Raw genomic sequence first — 23,795 nt, forward strand, 5'->3', positions numbered from 1 at the left:
CACGCGTGTTCCTCAGCGCCAGGGCACGGCCATGCGTGTGCGGGGCTGGACCTGCTCAGATGTGGATGGATGCGGTTGGATGTGGATGGATACGGTTGGATGTGGATGGATGTGGATGGATGTGGTTGAATGCGGTTGGATGTGGATGGATGTGGATGGATGCGGTTGGATGCGGTTGGATGTGGATGGATACGGTTGGATGTGGATGGATGTGGATGGATGTGGTTGAATGTGGTTGGATGTGGATGGATGCGGTTCGATGTGGATGGATGTGGATGGATGTGGTTGAATGCGGTTGGATGTGGATGGATACGGTTGGATGTGGATGGATGTGGATGGATGTGGTTGAATGTGGTTGGATGTGGATGGATGCGGTTCGATGTGGATGGATGTGGATGGATGTGGTTGAATGCGGTTGGATGTGGATGGATACGGTTGGATGTGGATGGATGTGGACGGATGTGGTTGAATGTGGTTGGATGTGGATGGATGCGGTTGGATGCGGATGGATGTGGATGGATGCGGTTGGATGTGGATGGATGTGGATGGATGTGGTTGAATGTGGATGGATGTGGATGGATGCGGTTGGATGCGGATGGATGCGGTTGGATGCGGTTGGATGTGGATGGATGCAGTTGGATGCGGTTGGATGTGGATGGATGCGGTTGGATGCGGATGGATGCGGTTGGATGCGGTTGGATGCGGTTGGATGTGGATGGATGCGGTTGGATGCGGTTGGATGTGGATGGATGCGGTTGGATGCGGTTGGATGTGGATGGATGCGGTTCGATGTGGATGGATGTGGATGGATGCGGTTGGATGCGGTTGGATGTGGATGGATGCGGTTGGATACAGTTGGATACAGTTGGATGTGGCCATGCATGGCCAGCCTGGACCACGGGTGCTTGTGCGTGATGCTGCGCACGCCTCAGCATGGGCCATCCGTGGTGCACACGGGCTCTGCACGCCAGCACATGCCAGCACACGCGTGCACACGCAGCAGGTGCTGCTTTGAACCAAAAACTGTGAAAATGAACCCAAAAAGTGGCCTTGGGGGGGGGGGGGCCCTGTCGCGATGGGGCCCCCCAGGACCAATACAGGGGTTATTTATTTCCCTCCCTTGTCCTGCCTCCTCCTTCCCCCCGCCCCGGGACCCCCAAGTGCCCCCGGTTGTGGGTCCTGGTCTCTGGAGGTGCTTTATTGGGGGGGGGCCATACAAAAAAAGGGGGGGGTGGGGAGGGAATGCCGGGTGATGATGTCACAGGGTGTCCTGTGACGTCACCGGGTTCTCGTATGACGTCACGCAACGTCACGCGGCGGCACCGCGGGGGCCTGGGGGTGGCTGGAACACACATGGAAGCGGTCACGTGACGCGCATGGGTGTGCAAGGGGGGCGGGTCACGTGTCGCACACGCGTGTGCGGCGCTCACCCCTGCTCTGCCTCATGGTACTCGCTGTCATCGGAGGAGCTGGGGGGGGAAGGGGGGTGAGAGGACCCCAAACCGGCCCCATCCCCCCCCCGTGACCCCAAAGCGGCCCCATCCTCCCCCCCCACCTGCTGCTGCCCCCCCTGGGGGGGTCTCCATCGCCTTCGGCTCCATCAGCGTCACGCGGCGGCTCTGGGGGACACGGGGGGGGGTGAGGCTGGAGCCCCCCAGATCTCATGTCTCCTATCCCATATTCATGTCCCGTATCGCATGTTCCATATCCCATATCCATATCCCATAACCTGTGTCCCACGTCCATGTCCCATATCCCATAACCTGCATCCCACGTCCATGTCCCATATCCACCGTCCCTATCCCACATCCCGTGTCCATGTCCCATATCCCATATTCCAGGTTCATATCCCCTATCCCGTGTCCATGACCCATATCCCCTATTCCATGTCCATATCCCCTATCCCGTGTCCATGTCCCATATCCCATATCCCGTATTCCAGGTTCATATCCCCTATCCCGTGTCCATGACCCATATCCCCTATTCCATGTCCATATCCCCTATCCCGTGTCCATGACCCATATCCCCTATTCCATGTCCATATCCCCTATCCCGTGTCCATGACCCATATCCCCTATTCCATGTCCATATCCCCTATCCCGTGTCCATGACCCATATCCCATGCCCCTGTCCTGCTCACGCTGTCCCAGCCGGGCCCGGGCCTCCCGCAGCTCCTCCAGTGCCCGGCGCAGGCGCTGCTCCAGCTCCGCCACCCGCCCCGGCAGCACCGCGGCCCCGTCCGTGCCCACGGCCACCGACCGGCGGCCCCGCGGCGGCGCCAGCGCCTGACCGGGGCTGCGGATGGAGCCGGGGCTGATCCCGGTGTCAGGGATGGCCCCGGTGGTGCCAGGGTCAATCCCGGTGATGCCGGAGCCGACCCCGGTGATGCCGGGGTCAATCCCGGTGACGCCGGAGCCGATCCCAGTGCCCGCGATGCCCCCGGTGCCGCCGCCGTCCCCGTCCTGGGCTGCATCCCCGTGGCCGCAGCCGCAGCCGCGGTGGCTCCGGAGCCGCTCCAGGAGCTGCCGCTTCTCCTCCTGGAGCCGCTCGAGGCGGCTCCGCAGCGCGGGCAGGGCCCGGACCTGCTCCTCCAGCTCCCGCAGCCGCCCCAGCGCCGCCGCCATCTGCTCCCGCACCCCCCGCAGCGCCTCCTCCTCGGGACCGCCCCCGCCCGCTGCCCGCGGCCGGGAGCGGGGCTCCGGCTCCCGGCCCCCGCCGCCGGCCCAGGACGCGCGGTGCAGGCGCCGCTTCACCGGCACCCGCCGCAGCGTCAGCCCCTGCTCGATCGCCTCCACGTAGCCCAGGAAGCCCAGGTCCAGCCGGTACCCGTAGGCGGTCTCCAGCGTGTACCGCGCGTCCCCCGGACCCGCCACGGCCGCTCCCGACCCCGACCGGCGGCGACCTGCGGCAGCGCCGTGACAGCGGCACCGGACCCGCAGCGGGACCCCCCCATAGCGCAGCCGGGACCGGCCCCACTGCGGGACCCCTCCTATAGCGGGACCCCCCCATAGAGCAACCGGGACCGGCCCCACTGCGGGACCCCTCCTATAGCGGGACCCCCCCATAGAGCAACCGGGACCGGCCCCACTGCGGGACCCCTCCTATAGCGGGGACCCCCCCATAGAGCAACCGCGACCGGCCCCACTGCGGGACCCCTCCTATAGCGGGACCCCCCCATAGAGCAACCGGGACCGGCCCCACTGCGGGACCCCTCCTATAGCGGGACCCCCCCATAGAGCAACCGCGACCGGCCCCACTGCGGGACCCCTCCTATAGCGGGACCCCCCCATAGAGCAACCGGGACCGGCCTCACAGCGGGACCCCCCCGTACCGGGACCCCCCCATAGCAGAACCTCCCTATAGCGGGACCCCCTCATAGTGAAGCTGCACCCCCGTATCCCAGCCGTGCCCCCCTCCCTGCCCCCAGTAGCATCAGGAGTCCGTGATCTCCCCCCTCATCAGGGCCCCTCCCACTTTAATGCGGACCCAGGGACCCCCCCATTGACCTCAAGCCCCCACGGTACCCAGGACCCCCCCCATCAGACCCATGGCTACAGGGACCCCTCCACCCCAATGGGGACCCCCCAGCCCCTCACCTGGGAACGCATCTGCAGGCAGGACCTGAGCCATGGCCCCAGCCTGGGGGGGGGGACCGGGTCAGCGACAGGGACCCCCCATCACCCCCCTTGTGCCTCCATCCCCGTGTCCAGCCCCATGGACACCGCCCCCCCCAGTTCCCCTTTTCCCGGGGGCCTCCGCCCATCCCAAGCCCGGGACTTCGGGTCCCCCCCCCCGGTAAGCGGGGCCATGGGGCCGGATGGAGGGGTCCCTGGGCCGAGGGCCGCGCTCCCGGGGCTTGTCCCCCCCCCATCTCCGCTGTTCCCTCTCCGGCGCCTCCTCGCCCGCAGATGGAAGCAATTAGGGGCGATGGCGGCTCCGGCTCAGCCGCCCCACGGCGGCCCCACGGCCCCAGCGCGGCCCCACGGCCCCGGCCCCTTCATCCCCCGGCCCCACAACCCCCGGCCCCTATTGCCCCACATCTGCACCCCCCAGCCCCACATCTGGCACCCCCAGCCCCACAGCCCGGGATCAGCGTCCATGGGGCCGGGTCTGGGGGGAGGAAGCCCCCCCCCCCCCCCGTGATCAGCGGCCTCCGTGGGGCCGAACCGAGCCCGGGAACCCCTGAGACCCCCAAACCCCCCCCCTCCGGTGCCCCCCGGCGCTGTCGCCGCTCCGGTACCTCCCGCTCCGCTCCCGCGCTGGCCACGCCCCCTCTGGCCACGCCCCCGCAATCTCAGCCTCATCCCTGCAGGCCACGCCCCCAGCGTGACCACGCCCCCTTGACTGCTAGCGACGCCGCTGATTGGCTGCCGTTTCCCTCCTAAACGGCCTCGCGAACGTCATTGGAGGGCTGGCGCGCTCCGCTGCCAATCCCGAGCGGCTGCTGCCGCCGATTGATTCTCGGCCCTGTCAGTCTAAAGGAGCTCAGCCCCATCCCGAGCCAGCCAATCACCGACCGCCGTGCGGCTCCTTGCCCTCCGATTGGCTTCGGCTGCCGTCAGTGAGGCGCCGCCTCCTCCAATAGGAAGTCGCGGAAGCCCCGCCCCCGACCTTCCGCTTCGTCTTCCAATAGCAACCGTGAGGCCGCCGCCATTGGCAGAGCGCCCCGCCGGTCCCGCCCCCCTCCGATTGGCTCATCCCGCCGCCAATCCCCTCCCGCAGCGCCTTCCCGCCCCCCCCCTCCGCCGCGCGCCGGCTCCATTCGCTTCCTCTATTGGCCAGCGCCCCCTGCCACTCAACGCCGTGCCGCGCTCCCATTGGCTGCCCCGCGGGTTGTGGGCGGGGCTCTCCCGCGCCGTCCCAGCGTGCCCCGCGCGGTGTGTGGAGAGCGCGGCCTGTTCCCGCGTCGCCGCCGCCGCCGCCATGTCCGAGTTCAGCGCCGCGGGGCCGCCGTCCGCAGCCGCCCCGCCCGGGGGGGCTCCGCCGCCCGCAGCCGCCTCCTCTGCGGGGCCGCCGCCTCCGGCCGCGGGGGGCAGCGGCCCGGGCCCCGGCGGCGCCGGCGGAGGAGGAGGAGGAGGAGGCGGAGGAGGAGCAGGAGGAGGGGGGGGGGGCGGCCCTCCCGCCGGTATCCGGAAGGACGCCTTCGCCGACGCGGTGCAGCGGGCCCGGCAGGTGAGGGGCCCGGCGGGGGGGGAGGCACCGGGAGGCGCCGGGGTCCCCCCCCTGCCCCCGCCGCGGCGCCGCGGCCCCTCCCCCACCCTCCCGGTAAGGCCCCGCCCCCCCCGGGGGCGCGCGGGGTGACCCCCCCCCGCGACCTCACGTGACCCCGGGGTTGGGGGGGGCGGCTGTTACCGGGGTGACACCCCCCCCTTATAGTGAGTGTTCGGGGGGGCCCCAAAACCACCCCCCCCCGGCTTATGGGGGTTCCCCATTGGTGTGGGGCTGAGGAGGGGAGTTTGGGGGTGACCCCCCCCCCTCTGGGCCTCCCGGTGGGGTCGCCCCACGTGATGTGGGGCCCATGGCGGGGTTTGAGAGCTCCCCATTGATTTGGGGGCTCCCCATTGATGTGGGGCTCATGGGGGGGTTGGGGGCCCCCCGTTGATGGGGGGGCTCCCCATTGATGTGGGGCTTATCGGGGGGGTTTGGGGGTGACCCTCTCCTCCTATGGGTGCTGTAGGAGGGTTTTGGGGCTCCCCCCTTTCTATGGGTCTCAGCAGGGGTTCCCTCGGTGACGTGGGGCTCATGGGGGGGGTTTGGGGGTGGCCTCCTCCTATGGGCTTTGATGGAGCGTTTTGGGGGGCTCCCCCCCCATATGTGGGGCTCACAGCAGCGATCGGGGGGGTCCTGCCCCAGTGTGCGCCTGGAGAGGGGGATTTGGGGGTCCCCCCTTGTTATGGGGCTCACGCAGACCCCCTCTTCTCTGAGGCCAGAGGGTTTCCCTATAATGTGGGGCTCAAAGGACACTTGGGGGGGGCTCCTACAGCAGGAAAGACCATGATGGAGGGGGGATGGAGGTGCTGGGGGGGGTTGGGTGCTGCGGGGGGGCTCTTTTGGGGGTGCCCCCCCCGGCCCCAACCATTCCCTTTGCAGATAGCGGCCAAAATCGGGGGGGACGCGGCTACGACGGTGAACAACAGCACCCCCGACTTCAGCTTTGGGGGGCAGAAACGGCAGCTGGAGGATGGCGGTAAGGGGGGGAGGCACCCCAAAAATGGGGGGGGGCACCCCAAAACCCCCATCTCCCTTCTTGGGGGGTCACTGATGATGTTTCCCACCCCTAGACCAGCCCGAGAGCAAGAAGCTGGCGGCACAGGGGGACTGTGAGTATGGAGGGGTTAAGGGGGGGGGTATGGGGGGGCTATAGGGGCCCCCCCCCGGCCTCACTGGGGTTTGGTTCCATCCGCAGCGCTCCCAGCCCCATTGGGACCCATCCACCCCCCACCCAGGTGAGACCAAAGGGGGGTTATGGGGGGGGGGTGGTTTGGGGGTCTGGTGGGGGGAGTTTTGGGGGTGTCTGACCCCCCCTTTGCCTGTGCAGGTCGACAGTGACGGAGGAATATCGTGTCCCTGATGGCATGGTGGGACTCAGTGAGTGGGGGGGCGCGGGGGGGTGCGGGGGGTTAGGGGGTTCCCCAGTGACCCCCCCCTCAATGGTCTCTTGTCCCCCATTCGCAGTCATTGGCCGCGGGGGGGAGCAGATCAACAAGATCCAGCAGGATTCGGGCTGCAAAGTACAGATCTCCCCAGGTGAGGGGGGCGCGGGGGGGGCAGAGACCCCCGGTTCCCAAAGAGCACCCCCCCTTTTCCTGCTGGGGGGGGTCCCGTTGGCTCCAGCCCCCCCCATTGCCCCATTGCAGACAGTGGCGGGTTACCGGAGCGCAGCGTGTCCTTGACGGGCTCCCCCGAGGCCGTGCAGTGAGTAGGAGCCTGTGCCCCCCCTGAAACGTGTGTGTGCCCCCCCAGAACATGTGTGTGCCCCCCCCAAGAACATGTGTGTGCCCCCCCCAAGAACATGTATGTGCCCCCCAGGAACATACATGTGGCCCCTCAAAACGTGTTTTGTTCCCAACACCACGTACGTGCCCCCTAAAAACACACTTCTGCCCCCCCAACACATATGTGCCCCCCCAGAACATGCGTGTGCCCCCAAAACATGTATGTGGCTGCCAACAACACATAGGTACCCCCTGAAACCACACGGGTGGGCTCCATAGCATGCGTGTGCTCCCCAAAGCATGTGTGCTCTGCTAACACGTGTGTGCTGCTGCCTGTATCACGTGTGGCCCCCATAACATGGATGTGGTCCCCAAACATGCGTGTGGCTCCAAAATCACATGTAAGCCCCGCATGTGCCCCCCCCAAGCACATGTCCTGCCCCTAGTAATACACGCGTGCCCCCCAAAACCGTGTGTGCCCCCCCCCATGGCAGGAAGGCGAAGCTGATGCTGGATGACATCGTGTCGCGGGGCCGGGGGGGGCCGCCGGGGCAGTTCCATGACAACGCCAATGGCCAGAACGGGACAGTGCAGGAGATCATGATTCCTGCCGGGAAAGCGGGGCTGGTCATCGGCAAAGGCGGCGAGACCATCAAACAGCTGCAGGTACCGCGCCGGGGGGTGCGGGGGGGGGGTTTTGGGGTGCCCCCCCCTCCCCACCTTCTTAACCCCCCCATTCCCACTGCAGGAGCGAGCCGGGGTGAAAATGATCCTGATCCAAGACGGTTCCCAAAACACCAACGTGGACAAACCCCTGCGGATCATCGGGGACCCCTACAAAGTGCAGGTGGGCCCACCCCCCGCCGTAAAGACACCCCCCCCATGCCCCCCCCGCGCCCCTCTGACCCCCCCATTGTGCCCCCTAGCAAGCCTGTGAGATGGTGATGGACATCCTCCGCGAGCGTGACCAGGGCGGCTTCGGCGACCGCAACGAGTACGGGTCCCGCATCGGCGGCGGCATCGACGTGAGTCCTGGGGGGGCCCCCCCCGTGGTTCTTGGGCTGGGGGGGGCCCCCTCCTTAAGCCCAGCCCCGCATTGAGCCCCCCCCGGCCCCGCTGCAGGTGCCGGTGCCGCGGCACTCGGTCGGCGTTGTCATCGGCCGCAGTGGGGAGATGATCAAGAAGATCCAGAACGATGCTGGCGTGCGGATACAGTTCAAGCAAGGTCAGGGGCGGGACCCCCCCACTTCAACGGGGCTTGGGGAGGCCTGTGGTTGTCAACCCCTTTCCCCCCCATAACGTGTAACCCTCCCCATGTTTAATCCTGTTTCCTCCCCTTGGTGTCTGACTGCCGCACGCTGTTTACTTGCACTGCGCGATATTTAATCCCATTCTCCCCTCCCGTGCTGTTTAACCCCATTCGCCCCCCTTGTTCTTTGACCCCCCCATGCTGCTTGACTCCCCCATCCTGCTCAATCCCATTCACCCCCGTTGATGTTTGACCTCCCCCATGCTCTTTAACCCCATTCACCCCCATTGATCTTCCCCCCCATGCTATTTAACCCCATTCACCCCCATTGATGTTCCCCCCCATGCTGTTTAACCCCCTCATGCTGTTTAACCCCATTCACCCCCATTGATGTTCCCCCCCCATGCTGTTTAACCCCCTCATGCTGTTTAACCCCCCCATGCTGTTTAACCCCATTCACCCCCATTGATGTTCCCCCCCATGCTGTTTAACCCCCTCATGCTGTTTAACCCCATTCACCCCCATTGATGTTCCCCCCCATGCTGTTTAACCCCCTCATGCTGTTTAACCCCATTCACCCCCATTGATGTTCCCCCCCATGCTGTTTAACCCCCTCATGCTGTTTAACCCCATTCACCCCCATTGATGTTCCCCCCCCATGCTGTTTAACCCCCTCATGCTGTTTAACCCCCCCATGCTATTTAACCCCATTCACCCCCATTGATGTTCCCCCCCCATGCTGTTTAACCCCCCCATGCTGTTTAACCCCATTCACCCCCATTGATGTTCCCCCCCATGCTGTTTAACCCCCCCATGCTGTTTAACCCCATTCACCCCCATTGATGTTCCCCTCCATGCTGTTTAACCCCCCCATGCTGTTTAACCCCATTCACCCCCATTGATGTTCCCCCCCATGCTGTTTAACCCCCCCATGCTGTTTAACCCCATTCACCCCCATTGATGTTCCCCCCCATGCTGTTTAACCCCCCCATGCTGTTTAACCCCATTCACCCCCATTGATGCTCCCCCCCATGCTGCTCCCCCCCGCAGACGACGGGACGGGCCCGGAGAAGATCGCTCACATCATGGGCCCCCCCGAGCGCTGTGAACACGCCGCCCGCATCATCAACGACCTCCTGCAGAGCCTGCGGGTAGGGGGGGGGCGGCCCGGGGCTCCCCGCGCCCCCGGCGGGGACCGCCCGCCCCTGACACCTCCCTTCCCCCCGCAGAGCGGCCCCCCGGGGCCCCCGGGGCCGGGGCTGCCCCCGGGGGGGCGGGGGCGCGGGAGGGGCCAGGGCACTTGGGGCCCCCCCGGGGGCGAGATGACCTTCTCCATCCCCACGCACAAGTGTGGGTTGGTCATCGGCAGAGGTAAGTGGGGCCCCCCCTGTAGGTGCCAGCACCCCCCACGGAACGCATCCCCCCCTCCACTTCCCGAACCCCCCACCCTGTGTGCGTGTGCCCCCCCCCGCAGGTGGGGAGAACGTCAAAGCCATCAACCAGCAGACGGGGGCCTTCGTGGAGATCTCGAGGCAGTTGCCCCCCAATGGGGACCCCAACTTTAAGCTCTTCATCATTCGTGGCTCCCCCCAGCAGATTGACCACGCCAAGCAGCTCATCGAGGAGAAGATCGAGGTCGGGAGGGGGGGGAACCCCAAAAACACCCCCTTTGTAACCCCCCCATCATCACCTCCGTGCGCTCACCCCGCTCCCTTCCGCAGGGGCCGCTCTGCCCCGTGGGGCCAGGACCAGGCCCGGGGGGGCCACCGGGTCCCGCTGGCCCCATGGGGCCCTTCAACCCCGGACCCTTCAACCAGGGCCCCCCTGGAGCCCCCCCACAGTGAGTACTGGTGCTTAATGGGGGGTTAAAGATGGAGGGAGGGTTCTGTGTGTGCTCTCCCCCCCCCTTTTGCACCCCACTCACCCCCTTTCTTTACAGCCCCGGAGGTCCCCCCCCGCACCAGTACCCCCCCCAGGGCTGGGGCAACACCTACCCCCAATGGCAGCCACCGGCCCCCCACGACCCCAGTGAGTAGAAACCCCCCCCAGGGGCTGTTTTGGGGTGTCCCCCCCATCTCACCCCCTGGTTTTGGGGTGTTCCCCCCCAGGTAAAGCAGCCGCGGACCCCAATGCTGCCTGGGCCGCCTATTACTCGCACTACTACCAACAGCCCCCGGGGCCGGTCCCGGGGCAGCCCCCGGCCCCCACCGCCCCCCCCGTGCAGGGGGAGCCCCCCCAGCCCCCCCCCACCGGCCAGTCTGACTACACCAAGGCCTGGGAGGAGTACTACAAGAAAATAGGTGAGTGCCCCCCAAAACGGGGGGGGGGCCCAACATGAACCCCCCACCATGGTCCCTGCTGCCACCCCCAGACCCCCTCTGTGTCCCCCCGCCAAAGGGCTGGGGGGACAGGGTCCCAGACCCTCCTTAAGCTCTAGGGGGGGGCTCTGACCCCCTGTTCATGTGTGTGTGTCCCCCCCAGGCCAGCAGCCCCAGCAACCTGGGGCCCCCCCCCAGCAGGATTACACGAAAGCCTGGGAGGAATATTACAAGAAACAAGGTAAGGACCCCCCCCGCACCCCATAAATGGGGGTGCCCCCCCTGCACCCCATAAATGGAGGTGACCCCCCCCCCGCACCCCATAAATGGGGGTGCCCCCCCTCTCACGCTGGGCCCGTTGCCCCCACAGCAGCGCAAGTGGCCACGGGGGGAGGTCCCGGCGCCCCCCCCGGCCCCCAGCCCGATTACAGCGCTGCATGGGCTGAGTACTACCGGCAGCAGGCAGCCTACTACGGGCAGACCCCGGGGGCCGCCGGGCCCGCGCCCCCCCCCACGCAGCAGGGACAGCAGGTACCGACCCCCCGAACCCTCATGGGACCCCCCGAAACCCCGTTGGGACCCCCCCACTCTGCCCCAGGACCCCCCCTGTAACCCCCCTTTGGGCACCCCAAAAACGCCAGGCCCCCCCCCTTTCCCTTGGAACCCCCTCACTCCATCATGCCCCATCCTGGGACCCCCCGAAACCCCGTTGGGACCCCGTGAAACCCGTGGGTCCCCCCACTGCCCCAAGCCCCCCCCAAACCCCTGGGACCCCCAAACCCTGGGACCCCCCTTTTGGTCCCCCAAAACCCCAGAGTCCCCCCCTTTCCCTTGACCCCCCTACCCATTGGTCATTGATCTTCCCCATTGATCCCCCCCATTGTTCCCCCCTATGCTGGGACCCCCCAAGCCCCATTGGGACCCCCCCATCAATAGCCCGGGGGGGGTCAGTGCTGCCTCCCCCTGACCCCCCCTTTCTCTCTGTCCCCCCAGGCTCAGTGAACCGAATGTGAAGCCCCCGTCTGTGACCCCCCCTTTTGTTTTTGAGGAGCGGTCGGGGCGAGCGGCCCCCCCCCGAAACCCAAACCACCCCCCCCGCCTCCAAAACCCACCCCATAGAGGGGGGGGGCCTCCCATTTTCCAACCCCTTTGGGGGGGTGCCCCTGTTTCCCCCTCCCCAAATCCACCCCATTGGGGGGGACCCACCTTTCTCCCCCCAACCCAACTCATTGGGGGGTGTCCCCCAAACCCACCCCATTGTGGGGGGGTCCCCGTTTTCCGCCCCCCGCCGCTCACAATGGCCCCGATCGCCCCCAAGCTCCCGGGGAGCCCCCGGCCCCCCCCGCTCGCGGGTAAATGGAACATTCCTCAGAGCCGCCGGAGCCGGGGACACCCCCCCTCCCCCCCCCCCCACTCCACAATGGTTGCTCCCAGCGCGGAGCCCGGATCCCACCGCCCCCCCCCCCCCCCCCCCCCCCGTCGGACGCTCGGTTTTTACTTTTTACCGCTTGTTTTTAACTTCACAAATAAACGAGAATGAAAAAACTAAACCCCCCCCGCGCCCCCCCGATGGTTTTGGGAGGAAAAAACTGGGTTTGGAGCTGGTTTAGGGGGGAAAAAAGGGGATTTTGGGGGTGGCGGGGTGGTAGGGCGCTGCTGTTGCTATGGTAACGCGGGGGGAGGCGGGGCTTCCGGCGCTGTGAAGGGAACTTCCGGTCCTGCGCAGTGCCTCAGAGTGAGCCTTGCGCTTACGGAGGCGGCGGCGGTGCGGGCTTGAGGGGCTCCACAGGGGCCTATGGGGGCCCTGTAGGGGTCTGTGGGGATCCATAGGGGGCTATGGGGGCTCTGTAGGGGTCTGTGGGGATCCATAGGGGGCTATGGGGGCTCTATAGGGGTCTGTGGGGATCCATAGGGGGCTCTGGGGGCTCTGTAGGGGTCTGTGGGGATCCATAGGGGCCTATGGGGGCTCTATAGGGGTCTGTGGGGATCCATAGGGGGCTCTGGGGGCTCTATAGGGGTCTGTGGGGATCCATAGGGGGCTATGGGGGCTCTATAGGGGTCTGTGGGGATCCATAGGGGGCTATGGGGGCTCTGTAGGGGTGTGTGGGGATCCATAGGGGGCTCTGGGGGCTCTATAGGGGTCTGTGGGGATCCATAGGGGGCTATGGGGGCTCTATAGGGGTCTGTGGGGATCCATAGGGGGCTATGGGGGCTCTATAGGGGTCTGTGGGGATCCATAGGGGGCTCTGGGGGCTCTATAGGGGTCTGTGGGGATCCATAGGGGGCTCTGGGGGCTCTATAGGGGTCTGTGGGGATCTATAGGGGGCTATGGGGGCTCTATAGGGGTCTGTGGGGATCCATAGGGGGCTCTGGGGGCTCTATAGGGGTCTGTGGGGATCCATAGGGGGCTCTGGGGGCCCTATAGGGGTCTGTGGGGATCCATAGGGGGCTCTGGGGGCTCTATAGGGGTCTGTGGGGATCCATAGGGGGCTCTGGGGGCCCTATAGGGGTCTGTGGGGATCCATAGGGGGCTCTGGGGGCTCTATAGGGGTCTGTGGGGATCCATAGGGGGCTCTGGGGGCTCTATAGGGGTCTGTGGGGATCCATAGGGGGCTATGGGGGCCCTATAGGGGTCTGTGGGGATCCATAGGGGGCTATGGGGGCTCTATAGGGGTCTGTGGGGATCCATAGGGGGCTCTGGGGGCTCTATAGGGGTCTGTGGGGATCCATAGGGGGCTATGGGGGCTCTATAGGGGTCTGTGGGGATCCATAGGGGGCTGTGGGGGCTCTGTAGGGGTGTGTGGGGATCCATAGGGGGCTCTGGGGGCTCTATAGGGGTCTGTGGGGATCCATAGGGGGCTATGGGGGCTCTATAGGGGTCTGTGGGGATCCATAGGGGGCTCTGGGGGCTCTATAGGGGTCTGTGGGGATCCATAGGGGGCTGTGGGGGCTTTATGGGTGTCCGGAGGGGGTCTAAGGGAGCTCTGTAGGGGGCAGTGAGGGGTGGTTCCATAGGGGTCTGGAGGGGCATATATGGTTCTGTAGGGCCCGGGGAGGTCCATAGGGGCCGGGGGGGCTCTATAGGACCGGGGGGCTCTGTCTATAGGGGCCGTGGGGCCGGTCAGCACCTCCCCCCTTTTGCCGCTCTCCAGGACCCCCTGAGCCTCATCCGGAAGCACCGGCGAGTGCCCCCCCCCCGGCAGCCATGGCCGCGCTGGTGAGGGGGGGGGAGCCACGGGGACCCCCAAACCTCCCCCCCGGGCCCCCCCAAAGCCGCCCCCCCCATCTCCCTGTCTCCCCACAGGGCACCAGCAGCCAAATGGTGACCGAGTACGTGGTGCGGGTGCCCAAGTGAGTGCGGGGGCGCCGGGGGGGGGGTTCCGGGAGGGGGGTTCGGGGGTGCCAGTGTCGGGTTCTGTTCCCCCCCCCCCCCCAGGAACACCCCCAAGAAGTACAACATCATGGCCTTCAATGCGGCCGACAGGGTGAACTTCAGCACCTGGCACCAGGTGAGGGGGGCCTGGGATGGGGGGGGACAGTGGGATGGGGGGGACATGGACAATGGGGGGATACAGGGATAGGGACAATGGGATGGGGATGGGGGGGACATGGACAGTGGGGGGATACAGGGATAGGGACAATGGGATGGGGATGGGGGGGACATGGACAGTGGGGGGATACAGGGATAGGGACAATGGGATGGGGATGGGGGGGACATGGACAGTGGGGGGATACAGGAATAGGGACAATGGGATGGGGATGGGGGGGACATGGACAATGGGGGGATACAGGGATAGAGACAATGGGATGGGGATGGGGGGACATAGACAATGGGGTGATACAGGAATAGGGACAATGGGATGGGGATGGGGGGGACATGGACAGTGGGGGGATACAGGAATAGGGACAATGGGATGGGGATGGGGGGGACATGGACAGTGGGGGGATACAGGGATAGGGACAATGGGATGGGGATGGGGGGGACATGGACAGTGGGGGGATACAGGGATAGGGACAATGGGATGGGAATGGGGGGGACATGGACAGTGGGGGGATACAGGGATAGGGACAATGGGATGGGGATGGGGGGGACATGGACAGTGGGGGGATACAGGGATAGGGACAATGGGATGGGGATGGGGGGGACATGGACAGTGGGGGGATACAGGAATAGGGACAATGGGATGGGGATGGGGGGGACATGGACAATGGGGGGATACAGGGATAGGGACAATGGGATGGGGATGGGGGGGACATGGACAGTGGGGGGATACAGGGATAGGGACAATGGGATGGGAATGGGGGGGACATGGACAGTGGGGGGATACAGGGATAGGGACAATGGGATGGGGATGGGGGGGACATGGACAGTGGGGGGATACAGGGATAGAGACAATGGGATGGGGATGGGGGGACATAGACAATGGGGTGATACAGGAATAGGGACAATGGGATGGGGATGGGGGGGACATGGGATGGGGGGACATGGACAGTGGGGGGATACAGGGATAGTGACAATGGGATGGGGGGTATGGGGATGGGGGGACATGGACAATGGGGGGATACAGGATAAGGAACAATGCGATAGGAGGGACACGGGATAGGGGAGCAGATGGGATGTGGGGCTGGGATTGGGATCTGGGATGTGACATTGGTGGCGCTGCCGCAGGCGCGCATGGAGCGGGATCTCAGCAACAAGCGGATCTACCAGGACGAGGAGCTGCCCGAGAGCGGCGCCGGCAGCGAGTTCCATCGGCGGCTGCGGGAGGAGGCGCGGCGCAAGAAGTACGGGATCATCCTGCGGGAATTCCGTGCCGAGGACCAGCCCTGGCTGCTGCGCGTCAACGGCAAGGCCGGGAGGAAGTGAGCCGAGACCTGCGTGGGGCGGGATGGGGATGGCAGAGGGACAGGGATGAGGATGGCAAAGGGATAGGAACAGGGATGGGGATGGCAAAGGGACAGGGATGGGAAAGGGATACAGACAGGGATGGGGATGGGATGGAGACAAGAATGGGAAGAATGTGGAGGGGGGATGGGATGGGGATGGACATGGAGACAGGGAGGGAGATAGATTGGGAGTGGGGATGGGAGAAAGGTGGGATGGACACGGGAAGGACACGGGATGGACACGGGATGGACACGGGATGGACACGGGAAGGACACGGGATGGACACGGGATGGACACGGGATGGACACGGGAAGGACACGCGATTCCCATGTGATGCCCCCGCAGGTATCGGGGGGTGAAGAAGGGCGGCGTCACCGAGAACGCCTCCTATTACATCTTCACCCAATGCCCCGACGGCGCCTTCGAGGCCTTCCCGGTGCAGCACTGGTTCAACTTCACCCCCCTGGCCAAGCACCGCACCCTCACCGCCGAGGAGGCCGAGGAGGAGTGGGAGAGGTGATGGGGGCACGGGGGGGGCACAGGGAGCACAGGGACATGGAGACGGGGCCCCCCCCAGCCCCATTGTGCCCCCGCTCCCCCGCAGGCGGAACAAGGTGCTGAACCACTTCAGCATCATGCAGCAGCGGCGCCTGCGGGACCAGGATGAGGAGGACGAGGACAAGGAGAAGGCGGCCAAGAAGAAAGGGGGGAGCTGCGGATCCATGACCTGGAGGACCGACCTGGAGCTGAGCTCCGAGGACAGCGAGGGCAGCGAGGCCGAGGGTGAGCCCCGCGGTGGGGGGGGGCACACAATGGGGATGGGGACGGGACCCCCCCAAACTCACCCCTTGCCCAGGGGAGAAGGCGCCGAGGCCCAAGAAGGCAGCGCCGGGGGGGAAGAAGAAGAAGAAGAAGAAGAGCTCCGAGGATGAAGCCTTCGAGGACAGCGACGACGGCGACTTCGAGGGGCAGGAGGTGGATTACATGTCCGACGAGTCCAGGTGCGGGCCATGGGGGGGGCCCCTGGGGGGGTCCCCATTTCTGCATCCCCCCCGCCTCACCCAGCCCCGCTCTGCCCCAGCAGCTCCGTGGAGGAGGAGGTGGGGAAGGCAAAGGTGACCAAGGAGGAGGAAGGCCCCAAAGGTGGGGATGGGAAAGGGGGGGGGGGGCAGGGGACACCCCATTCTCCTGTGGGGGACCCTGTCTGTGTGCCTGTCCCTGCGTCCCCATCGTGCCCCCCCCCGCCCCCAGGCATCGACGAGGCCAGTGAGAGCAGCGAGGACAGCGAGGAGGAGAAGGCGGCCGAGGAGAAGGAGGAGGAGGAGGAGGAGAAACCGGCCCCGACGCCACAGGAGAAGAAGAAGAAGAAGGGTGAGACCCCCCCCCCCCCGACCCCCCCGAGGGCGCTTTTGGGCTGAAACCACCCAGAATCAGCCCCCGGCCCCATTTCCTCCCCCCAGACAGCAGCGACGAGTCCCAGACCTCCGAGGAGAGCGACATCGACAGCGAGACCTCGTCCGCGCTCTTCATGGCCGTGAGTGGGGCTCCCATCCCCCGGGGAGGGGGGTCCCCATGGCCAGGGGTGTCCCCTGACCCCCCCCGTGCCCCCCCCCATAGAAGAAGAAGACCCCCCCGAAGCGGGAGCGCCGCGGCTCAGCCACCAGCTCCCGCGGGAACAGCCGCCCCGGGACCCCGACCGAGCCCCCCCCCAGCACCGGCAGCACCCTGCGGGCAGCGGCCTCCAGGCTGGAGCAAGGTGGGGGGGGTCAAAGGGCCCTGTGTGTCCCTATGGGCTGGGGGGGGGCGGCGCGGCAGCTCTGACCCCCCCCCCCCAGGGGCTGTAATGGGGGGGGGTTGGAGGGAGTTGGGGTCCCCCCATGACCGCCCCCTTGCCCCCTCCAGGCCGCCGCATCCCCCCGGAGCCGCCGGCTGCCAAGCGGCTGAAGCTGGAGCCGGGGCCGCAGCCGCCATCGGGGAAATCCACCCCCAGCAGCGGGTCAGTAATGGGGGGGCACCCAGAGACCCCCCAGTAACCCCCCCCCGCCGGCACCCAACAGCCAGGGCTCTGGTGGCGACATTGGGGTGCTCTGTGGTCTCTGTTGGGCTGTCCCCATGGCGCAGCGAGGTGCAGCTGATGGAGGAGGCTGTGCTGTGCACTGGGGCTGTGTTGGGGTGCATTGGCGTACATTGGGGCTGTGTTGGGGTGCTCTCTGCTCTATGTTGGGGTGCATTGGGGCTGTGTTGGGGTGCACTGGGGTACATTGGGGCTGTGTTGGGGTGCTCTCTGCTCTATGTTGGGGTGCATTGGGGTACATTGGGGCTGTGTTGGGGTGCATTTGGGGCTGTGTTGGGGTGCATTGGGGTACATTGGGGCTGTGTTGGGGTGCACTGGGGTACATTGGGGCTGTGTTGGGGTGCATTGGGGTACATTGGGGCTGTATTGGGGTGCACTGGGGTACATTGGGGCTGTATTGGGGTGCATTGGGGTACATTGGGGCTGCATTGGGGTGCACTGAGGTACAGTGGGGCTGTGCTGGGGTGCACTGGGGTACATTGGGGCTGTGTTGGGGTGCACTGGGGTACATTGGGGCTGTGTTGGGGTGCACTGGGGTACATTGGGGCTATGTTGGGGTGCACTGGGGTACAGTGGGGCTGTGCTGGGGTGCACTGGGGTACATTGGGGCTGTATTGGGGTGCATTGGGGTACATTGGGGCTGTGTTGGGGTGCACTGGGGTACATTGGGGCTGTGTTGGGGTGCACTGGGGTACAGTGGGGCTGTGCTGGGGTGCACTGGGGTACATTGGGGCTGTGTTGGGGTGCACTGGGGTACATTGGGGCTGTGTTGGGGTGCATTGGGGTACATTGGGGCTGTGTTGGGGTGCACTGGGGTACATTGGGGCTGTGTTGGGGTGCATTGGGGTACATTGGGGCTGTGTTGGGGTGCATTGGGGTACATTGGGGCTGTGCTGGGGTGCACTGGGGTACATTGGGGCTGCGTTGAGGTGCTCTCTGCTCTATGTTGGGGTACGTTGGGGTGCGTTGGGGTACATTGGGGCTGCGTTGGGGTGCACTGGGGTACATTGGGGCTGCGTTGGGGTGCACTGGGGTACATTGGGGCTGTGTTGGGGTGCATTGGGGTACATTGGGGCTGTGTTGGGGTGCTCTCTGCTCTATGTTGGGGTGCACTGGGGTACATTGGGGCTGTGTTGGGGTGCACTGGGGTACATTGGGGCTGCGTTGGGGTGCACTGGGGTACATTGGGGCTGCATTGGGGTGCACTGGGGTACATTGGGGCTGCGTTGGGGTGCATTGGGGTACATTGGGGCTGCGTTGGGGTGCACTGAGGTACAGTGGGGCTGCGCTGGGGTGCACTGGGGTACATTGGGGCTGCGTTGGGGTGCACTGGGGTACATTGGGGCTGCGTTGGGGTGCACTGGGGTACATTGGGGCTGTGCTGGGGTGCACTGGGGTACATTGGGGCTGCGTTGGGGTGCACTGGGGTACATTGGGGCTGTGTTGGGGTGCACTGGGGTACATTGGGGCTGTGTTGGGGTGCACTGGGGTACATTGGGGCTGCGTTGGGGTGCACTGGGGTACATTGGGGCTGCGTTGGGGTGCACTGGGGTACATTGGGGCTGCGTTGGGGTGCACTGGGGTACATTGGGGCTGTGCTGGGGTGCACTGGGGTACATTGGGGCTGTGTTGGGGTGCACTGGGGTACATTGGGGCTGCGTTGGGGTGCACTGGGGTACATTGGGGCTGCGTTGGGGTGCTCTCTGCTCTGTATTGGGCTGTCCCCATGGCGCAGGGAGGTGCAGCTGACGGAGGAGGCCGTGCGCCGCTACCTGACGCGGAAGCCGATGACCACCAAGGACCTGCTCAAGAAGTTCCAGACCAAGCGCACGGGGCTGAGCAGCGACGCCACCGTCAACGTCCTGGCGCAGATCCTGAAGCGCCTGAACCCCGAGCGCAAGGTCATCGGCGACAAAATGCACTTCTCCCTCAAGGAGTAGGGACCCCCACACCCCCCCACGTCCCACAGGGAACGGGGGGACCCCTCGGGGGGGTTTATTATGAGGGGACCCCAATAAACGCTGGGAGTCCGGAGAGGGGCCAGAGCCGTGTCCCAAGGGGAAAGGGGGCATTGGGGGGGTCCCTGGCAGTGGTTGGGGATGGGGGGGGGGAAGAACCTGGTTAGAACAGCCCGCTCAGCCCCGCCCCCCGCCTCCCATTGGATAACGGCGGTGGCCAATCAGCGCCGAGCGCAGGGCATGCCGGGAGATGTAGTCCCAAGGGTCCAGCCAAAGGGCAGGGGGAACACAAGTGTGGGGCTGCTGCCCCCCAGGTCCCCAAGTGGGACCCTGTTGTGACCCCCAAATCTCACACACCCCCCCAGTCCTCCCTGTTCCCCCCCCAACACTCACCGGGCTCCCCAGCCCTTTAATACCTTTAATCCCATGGAGATTCCAAAGCACTTGGGGGGGCCCCAATGGGGCTCAGGAGGCCAGGGGGGGATTGGGGGGCACGGGGGGGGCGGGGGGGGGCTCCTTCTGCACCAAGCGGGGCTCGTCCCCGCCGCGGGAGGGGGGATGCACCAAGACCTGGTCCAGGAGCCCGAACTCCTGCGCCTCCACGGGGCTCAGGTACCGGTCCCGCTCCATGGCTGCCTCTGGGGGGGAGACAGGGGGGGTTAAAGAGGGCGTTAACGGGACTATGGGGGGGTCCGGGGGGGGCCCTCACCGATGACGCTCAGCGGCTGCCCCGTGTGCTTGGCGTAGATGCCATTGATCTGGCGCTTGAGCTGCAGGATCTCCTCGGCCTGGATGGCGATGTCGGTGGCCTGGCCCTGGGGGGGGGGGGGGATGCGCATAAAAAGGGGGGGGTCCCCCATATCTGTTACCCCCTCCCCCAAAGTGGTTCCATCCCCCCTGTACCCATTAACCCCCCCCCAAAGGGCAGTTCCAATCCCTATGGGGAGCTCTCACCCATCACCCCCCCCAACGGGCAGTTCCATTCCTAAAGGGGGGGGGGGGGCCTCCATTCCTATACCCCCAAGCCCATTTCAACCCCCCTGGAGGCTCCCCATACCCGTTACCCCCCCCGAGATGGTTCCATCCTCAATGGGGGTCCCCCCATACCCGTTACCCCCCCCCGAGATGGTTCCATCCTCAATAGGGGTCCCCCCATACCCGTTACCCCCCCCCGAGACGGTTCCATCCTCAATGGGGGTCCCCCATACCCATTACCCCCCCCCGAGATGGTTCCATCCTCAATGGAGGTCCCCCATACCCATTACCCCCCCCCAAGACGGTTCCATCCTCAATGGGGTCCCCCATACCCGTTACCCCCCCCGAGACGGTTCCATCCTCAATGGGGGTCCCCCATACCCGTTACCCCCCCGAGATGGTTCCATCCTCAATGGGGGTCCCCCATACCCATTACCCCCCCCGAGACGGTTCCATCCTCAATGGGGGTCCCCCATACCCATTACCCCCCCCCGAGATGGTTCCATCCTCAATGGGGGTCCCCCATACCCACTACACCCCCCCCCCACCAGAGACTGTCCCAGCCCCTAGGGGGGCTCCCCATACCCCCCTGTACCCATTCCCCCCCCCACTTCCCAGGACCGTTCCATTCCCGCTGGGGGGGGGGTCCCTCCGTACCCGTGCCCCCCCCGAGGGCTGGTGCACCTGATGCGGGCGTTGGGGAGCGCGTGGCGCTGGCCGGGGCCCCCCGCCAGCAGCAGGGAGCCCATGCTGGCCGCCTGCCCCACGCACCACGTGCACACCGGGTTCAGCACGTACTGCATCGTGTCGTAGATGGCAAGCCCGATGTCACCGCCCCGCCTGGGGTGGGGAGGGGGGGGGGGGGGACACCCGTTAGAGGGGTCACCCCCCCCCCAACCAAGGACCCCCCCCCCCCCCCCATAGGGCTCACCGGGGCTGTTGATGTACATGTGGGATGGGCTTCGTGTTGCTCTCGGACTGCAGGAACAGGAGCTGGGCGATGACCAGGCTGGCCAGGGAGTCATCGATCTGGGGGGGGCATGGGGGGATATGGGGGTTATAGAGGGGGCTATGGAGGGGATATTGGGATGATAAGGAGGGGGGGTTATGGGGGTTTATAGAGGGGCATATGGGGGGGGTTATGGAAGGGGGTGATATGGGGGGGATATTGGGGTTCTACAGGGGCATATGGGGGGGTTGTAGGGGGGATACTGGGGTGATAAAGAGGGGGGATATGGGGGTTATGAAGAGGGGATGTGTGGGGTTCTGGAGGGATTTTGAAGAGGGACATGGGGGGCTATGGAGAAGGGGTATGGGGGGTACAGGGGGCATAAAGAAGGGATAGGGAAGAGGATAAAGGGGTACACGGGGTATAAAGGGGGATCGGGGGGGCTATGGAGGGTTTGGGGGGCACCCCCAGAGGTGTTAATGGAGCCCCCCCGCTCACCGGCCCATGACACAAACGATTCTCTCCCGCAGCAGCCGCGAGTAGATGTCGTAGGCGCGCTCCCCACGGCCCTGGGGGTCACATGGCGGGGGTCACACCGGGGCGGGGGGTGTCACGTGGTGGGGGTCCCGGTACCGGGGGGGGGGTGGCGCTCACCGTCTGCTCCACCACGATGGGGATCAGGGGAGGCCGGCGCGTCGGTGCCGTCCGGTGCAGGCCGCGGGCGCCCGCCCAGGCCCGGCAGAGGCCGCGCTGCGGGGCAAGGACGGGGACGGTGAGGCCGGGGAGGAACCGGAGGCTCCAGACCCCCCCGGGACCCCTCCCCGGTACCGGGACCCCCTCCCAGGTGCCGGTGCCCGCGGCCCCTCACCGCCACCACAGGCCTCATCGTGCCCCGGAAGCGCTTTGGGGACCCCGGAAGTGCCCCCCTGCGCGTTACTCACAGCACCCCGTAACCCCCCCCAGTGAGCCCGGTAACGGCCGCGCTCACCCGTGGAGCCGTGTGGGGTGCGGGAGGGCGGCCCGGACCCCCCCGCCGTGGGGCTGGGCCCCACACCCCGCCCCACACCCGTGACGACGGCGGGCGGGACTACATCTCCCAGCAGACCCGGCGGCCCCCGCTCACCCTCTGCGCATGCGCCCTCCCCCACATTCGCCCGTCCCGCGCTGATTGGCAGCCGCGCGGTCCAATGGAACGCCGCCAGCTCCCCGCGCGGCCCCGCCCTCAGGAAGCATCGACGACGCCCTGGGTGACCAATCGGATCGCGCCGGGGCGAGCCCGGCGGGGAGCGACGCTGGCCTCGACCAATCGGCTGGCGGCAGCCGCGGGCGGCAACCAATGGGAGCGCGGGGGCGGGGGGCGTGGCGCGGGAGGCCCCGCCCGCCGCCGAGGCGGGTAGCAACAGTTGCCCCGGTGAGGGAACACGGAGGGCGCCATTGCCGCGGTCGCCGTGGAGACGGAGCCCGGCCCCGGCGCGGCGGGACCAGGCCCCGCGGGACCCCGGTGCGTGCGCGGCGGCGCGGGGCAAGATGGCGGCGGGCGGGGGAGGTCGGGAACCGGGAACCGGGACCCAGCGAGGGGGGGTGGGGGTGATGGAGCCGGGACCGGGCCGCGTTGGGCGGGGCCTGCGGCGCGATTGGTGGGCGGGCGGACCAATGGGGGGAGGCGGAGCTGGGGGGGGGGTGGGGGAGGAGGAGGAGGAGGAGCCAATGGCGGCGCGCGGCGGGAGGACACGCCCACTTCCGAGCGAGAGCGCGGCGGTGACGTCAAGGGGGCGCGTGATGTCACGGGTTCATGTCACAGCGTGACGTCACTCCGGGGGGAGCGCGTCACCTGGTAACATCCGGTGCAGGGGCAGCCCCGTGACGTCGCGCCGTGACGTCAATCGGGGGGGCGGAGCTTGTGGTGACCCGAGCCTTGCAGCCCCGCCGGGATGGCGAGCTGTGATGTCACGCTGTGACGTCACAACGCGCTGAGGTCACCGTCCCCGCGCTGTGACGTCACGGAGCAGCCTCTCTCTCCCCACCCCATTCCGTGTCCAGGCCCCGCCCCCTGTCGCCATGGCAACGCCTGCTTACGTCACCGAGCTGACGGCCGCCACCACGACGACCACGACGCAGCAAACCGCCGCAGGCCCCGCCCCCCTCCCGGCCCCGCCCCCTTCGGGGCGGAGCTCCCGGGAGGCCCCGCCCCCTCCGCGGCCCCGCCCGCCCCCCCCCAGCACTTCATCGTTGTCACGGTATCCGGTGAGACCCGGGGGGGGGGGGCAATGGGGGGGTTATGGGGGGGGAGGTTGGGTCTCTCTGACCCCGATTCCCTCCTTTCTCACCCCAAAACAGAGGCTGCTCTGGAGCCGGTTCCTGAGGGCAGCCCCGCGCCCGCCCCCGCCGCCGCCCCCCCCACGGCCGGGCCCACATCCGGGGTGCAGCAGGTGGGGACCCCCCCCATGGA

The 23,795-nt window shown here is 66.6% G+C and overlaps 2 protein-coding genes across 2 annotated transcripts; one reads left to right on the forward strand and one right to left on the reverse strand.

The window, feature by feature from the left end:
- Positions 1-4,902: 4,902 nt before the first annotated feature.
- LOC308231028 (uncharacterized protein) lies at positions 4,903-19,844 on the forward strand. Its single transcript, XM_080636122.1, is given in 33 exon segments — positions 4,903-5,265; positions 6,091-6,187; positions 6,282-6,320; positions 6,407-6,446; positions 6,539-6,588; positions 6,676-6,747; positions 6,858-6,915; positions 7,430-7,601; positions 7,684-7,782; positions 7,862-7,960; positions 8,058-8,160; positions 9,235-9,555; positions 9,659-9,819; positions 9,906-10,024; positions 10,124-10,212; positions 10,293-10,484; positions 10,666-10,743; positions 10,873-11,033; positions 13,609-13,719; positions 13,807-13,853; positions 13,939-14,011; positions 15,172-15,365; positions 15,736-15,906; positions 15,995-16,092; positions 16,095-16,126; positions 16,128-16,173; positions 16,247-16,391; positions 16,472-16,533; positions 16,642-16,761; positions 16,851-16,924; positions 17,008-17,146; positions 17,293-17,386; positions 19,200-19,844. Coding segments are annotated over 33 exon segments (3,903 nt in total). The 5' UTR covers positions 4,903-4,923; the 3' UTR covers positions 19,405-19,844.
- On the reverse strand, positions 19,757-22,295 carry CLPP (caseinolytic mitochondrial matrix peptidase proteolytic subunit). Its single transcript, XM_080636123.1, is given in 11 exon segments — positions 19,757-20,060; positions 20,132-20,237; positions 21,055-21,083; positions 21,086-21,223; positions 21,226-21,237; positions 21,329-21,350; positions 21,352-21,426; positions 21,845-21,852; positions 21,855-21,915; positions 22,001-22,096; positions 22,215-22,295. Coding segments are annotated over 11 exon segments (738 nt in total). The 5' UTR covers positions 22,233-22,295; the 3' UTR covers positions 19,757-19,887.
- Between the last annotated feature and the right edge of the window lie 1,500 nt (positions 22,296-23,795).

This window comes from Psittacula echo (genome assembly GCF_963264785.1).
Source record: "Psittacula echo genome assembly, chromosome: 30".
Classification (NCBI taxonomy): Eukaryota; Metazoa; Chordata; class Aves; order Psittaciformes; family Psittacidae; genus Psittacula; species Psittacula echo.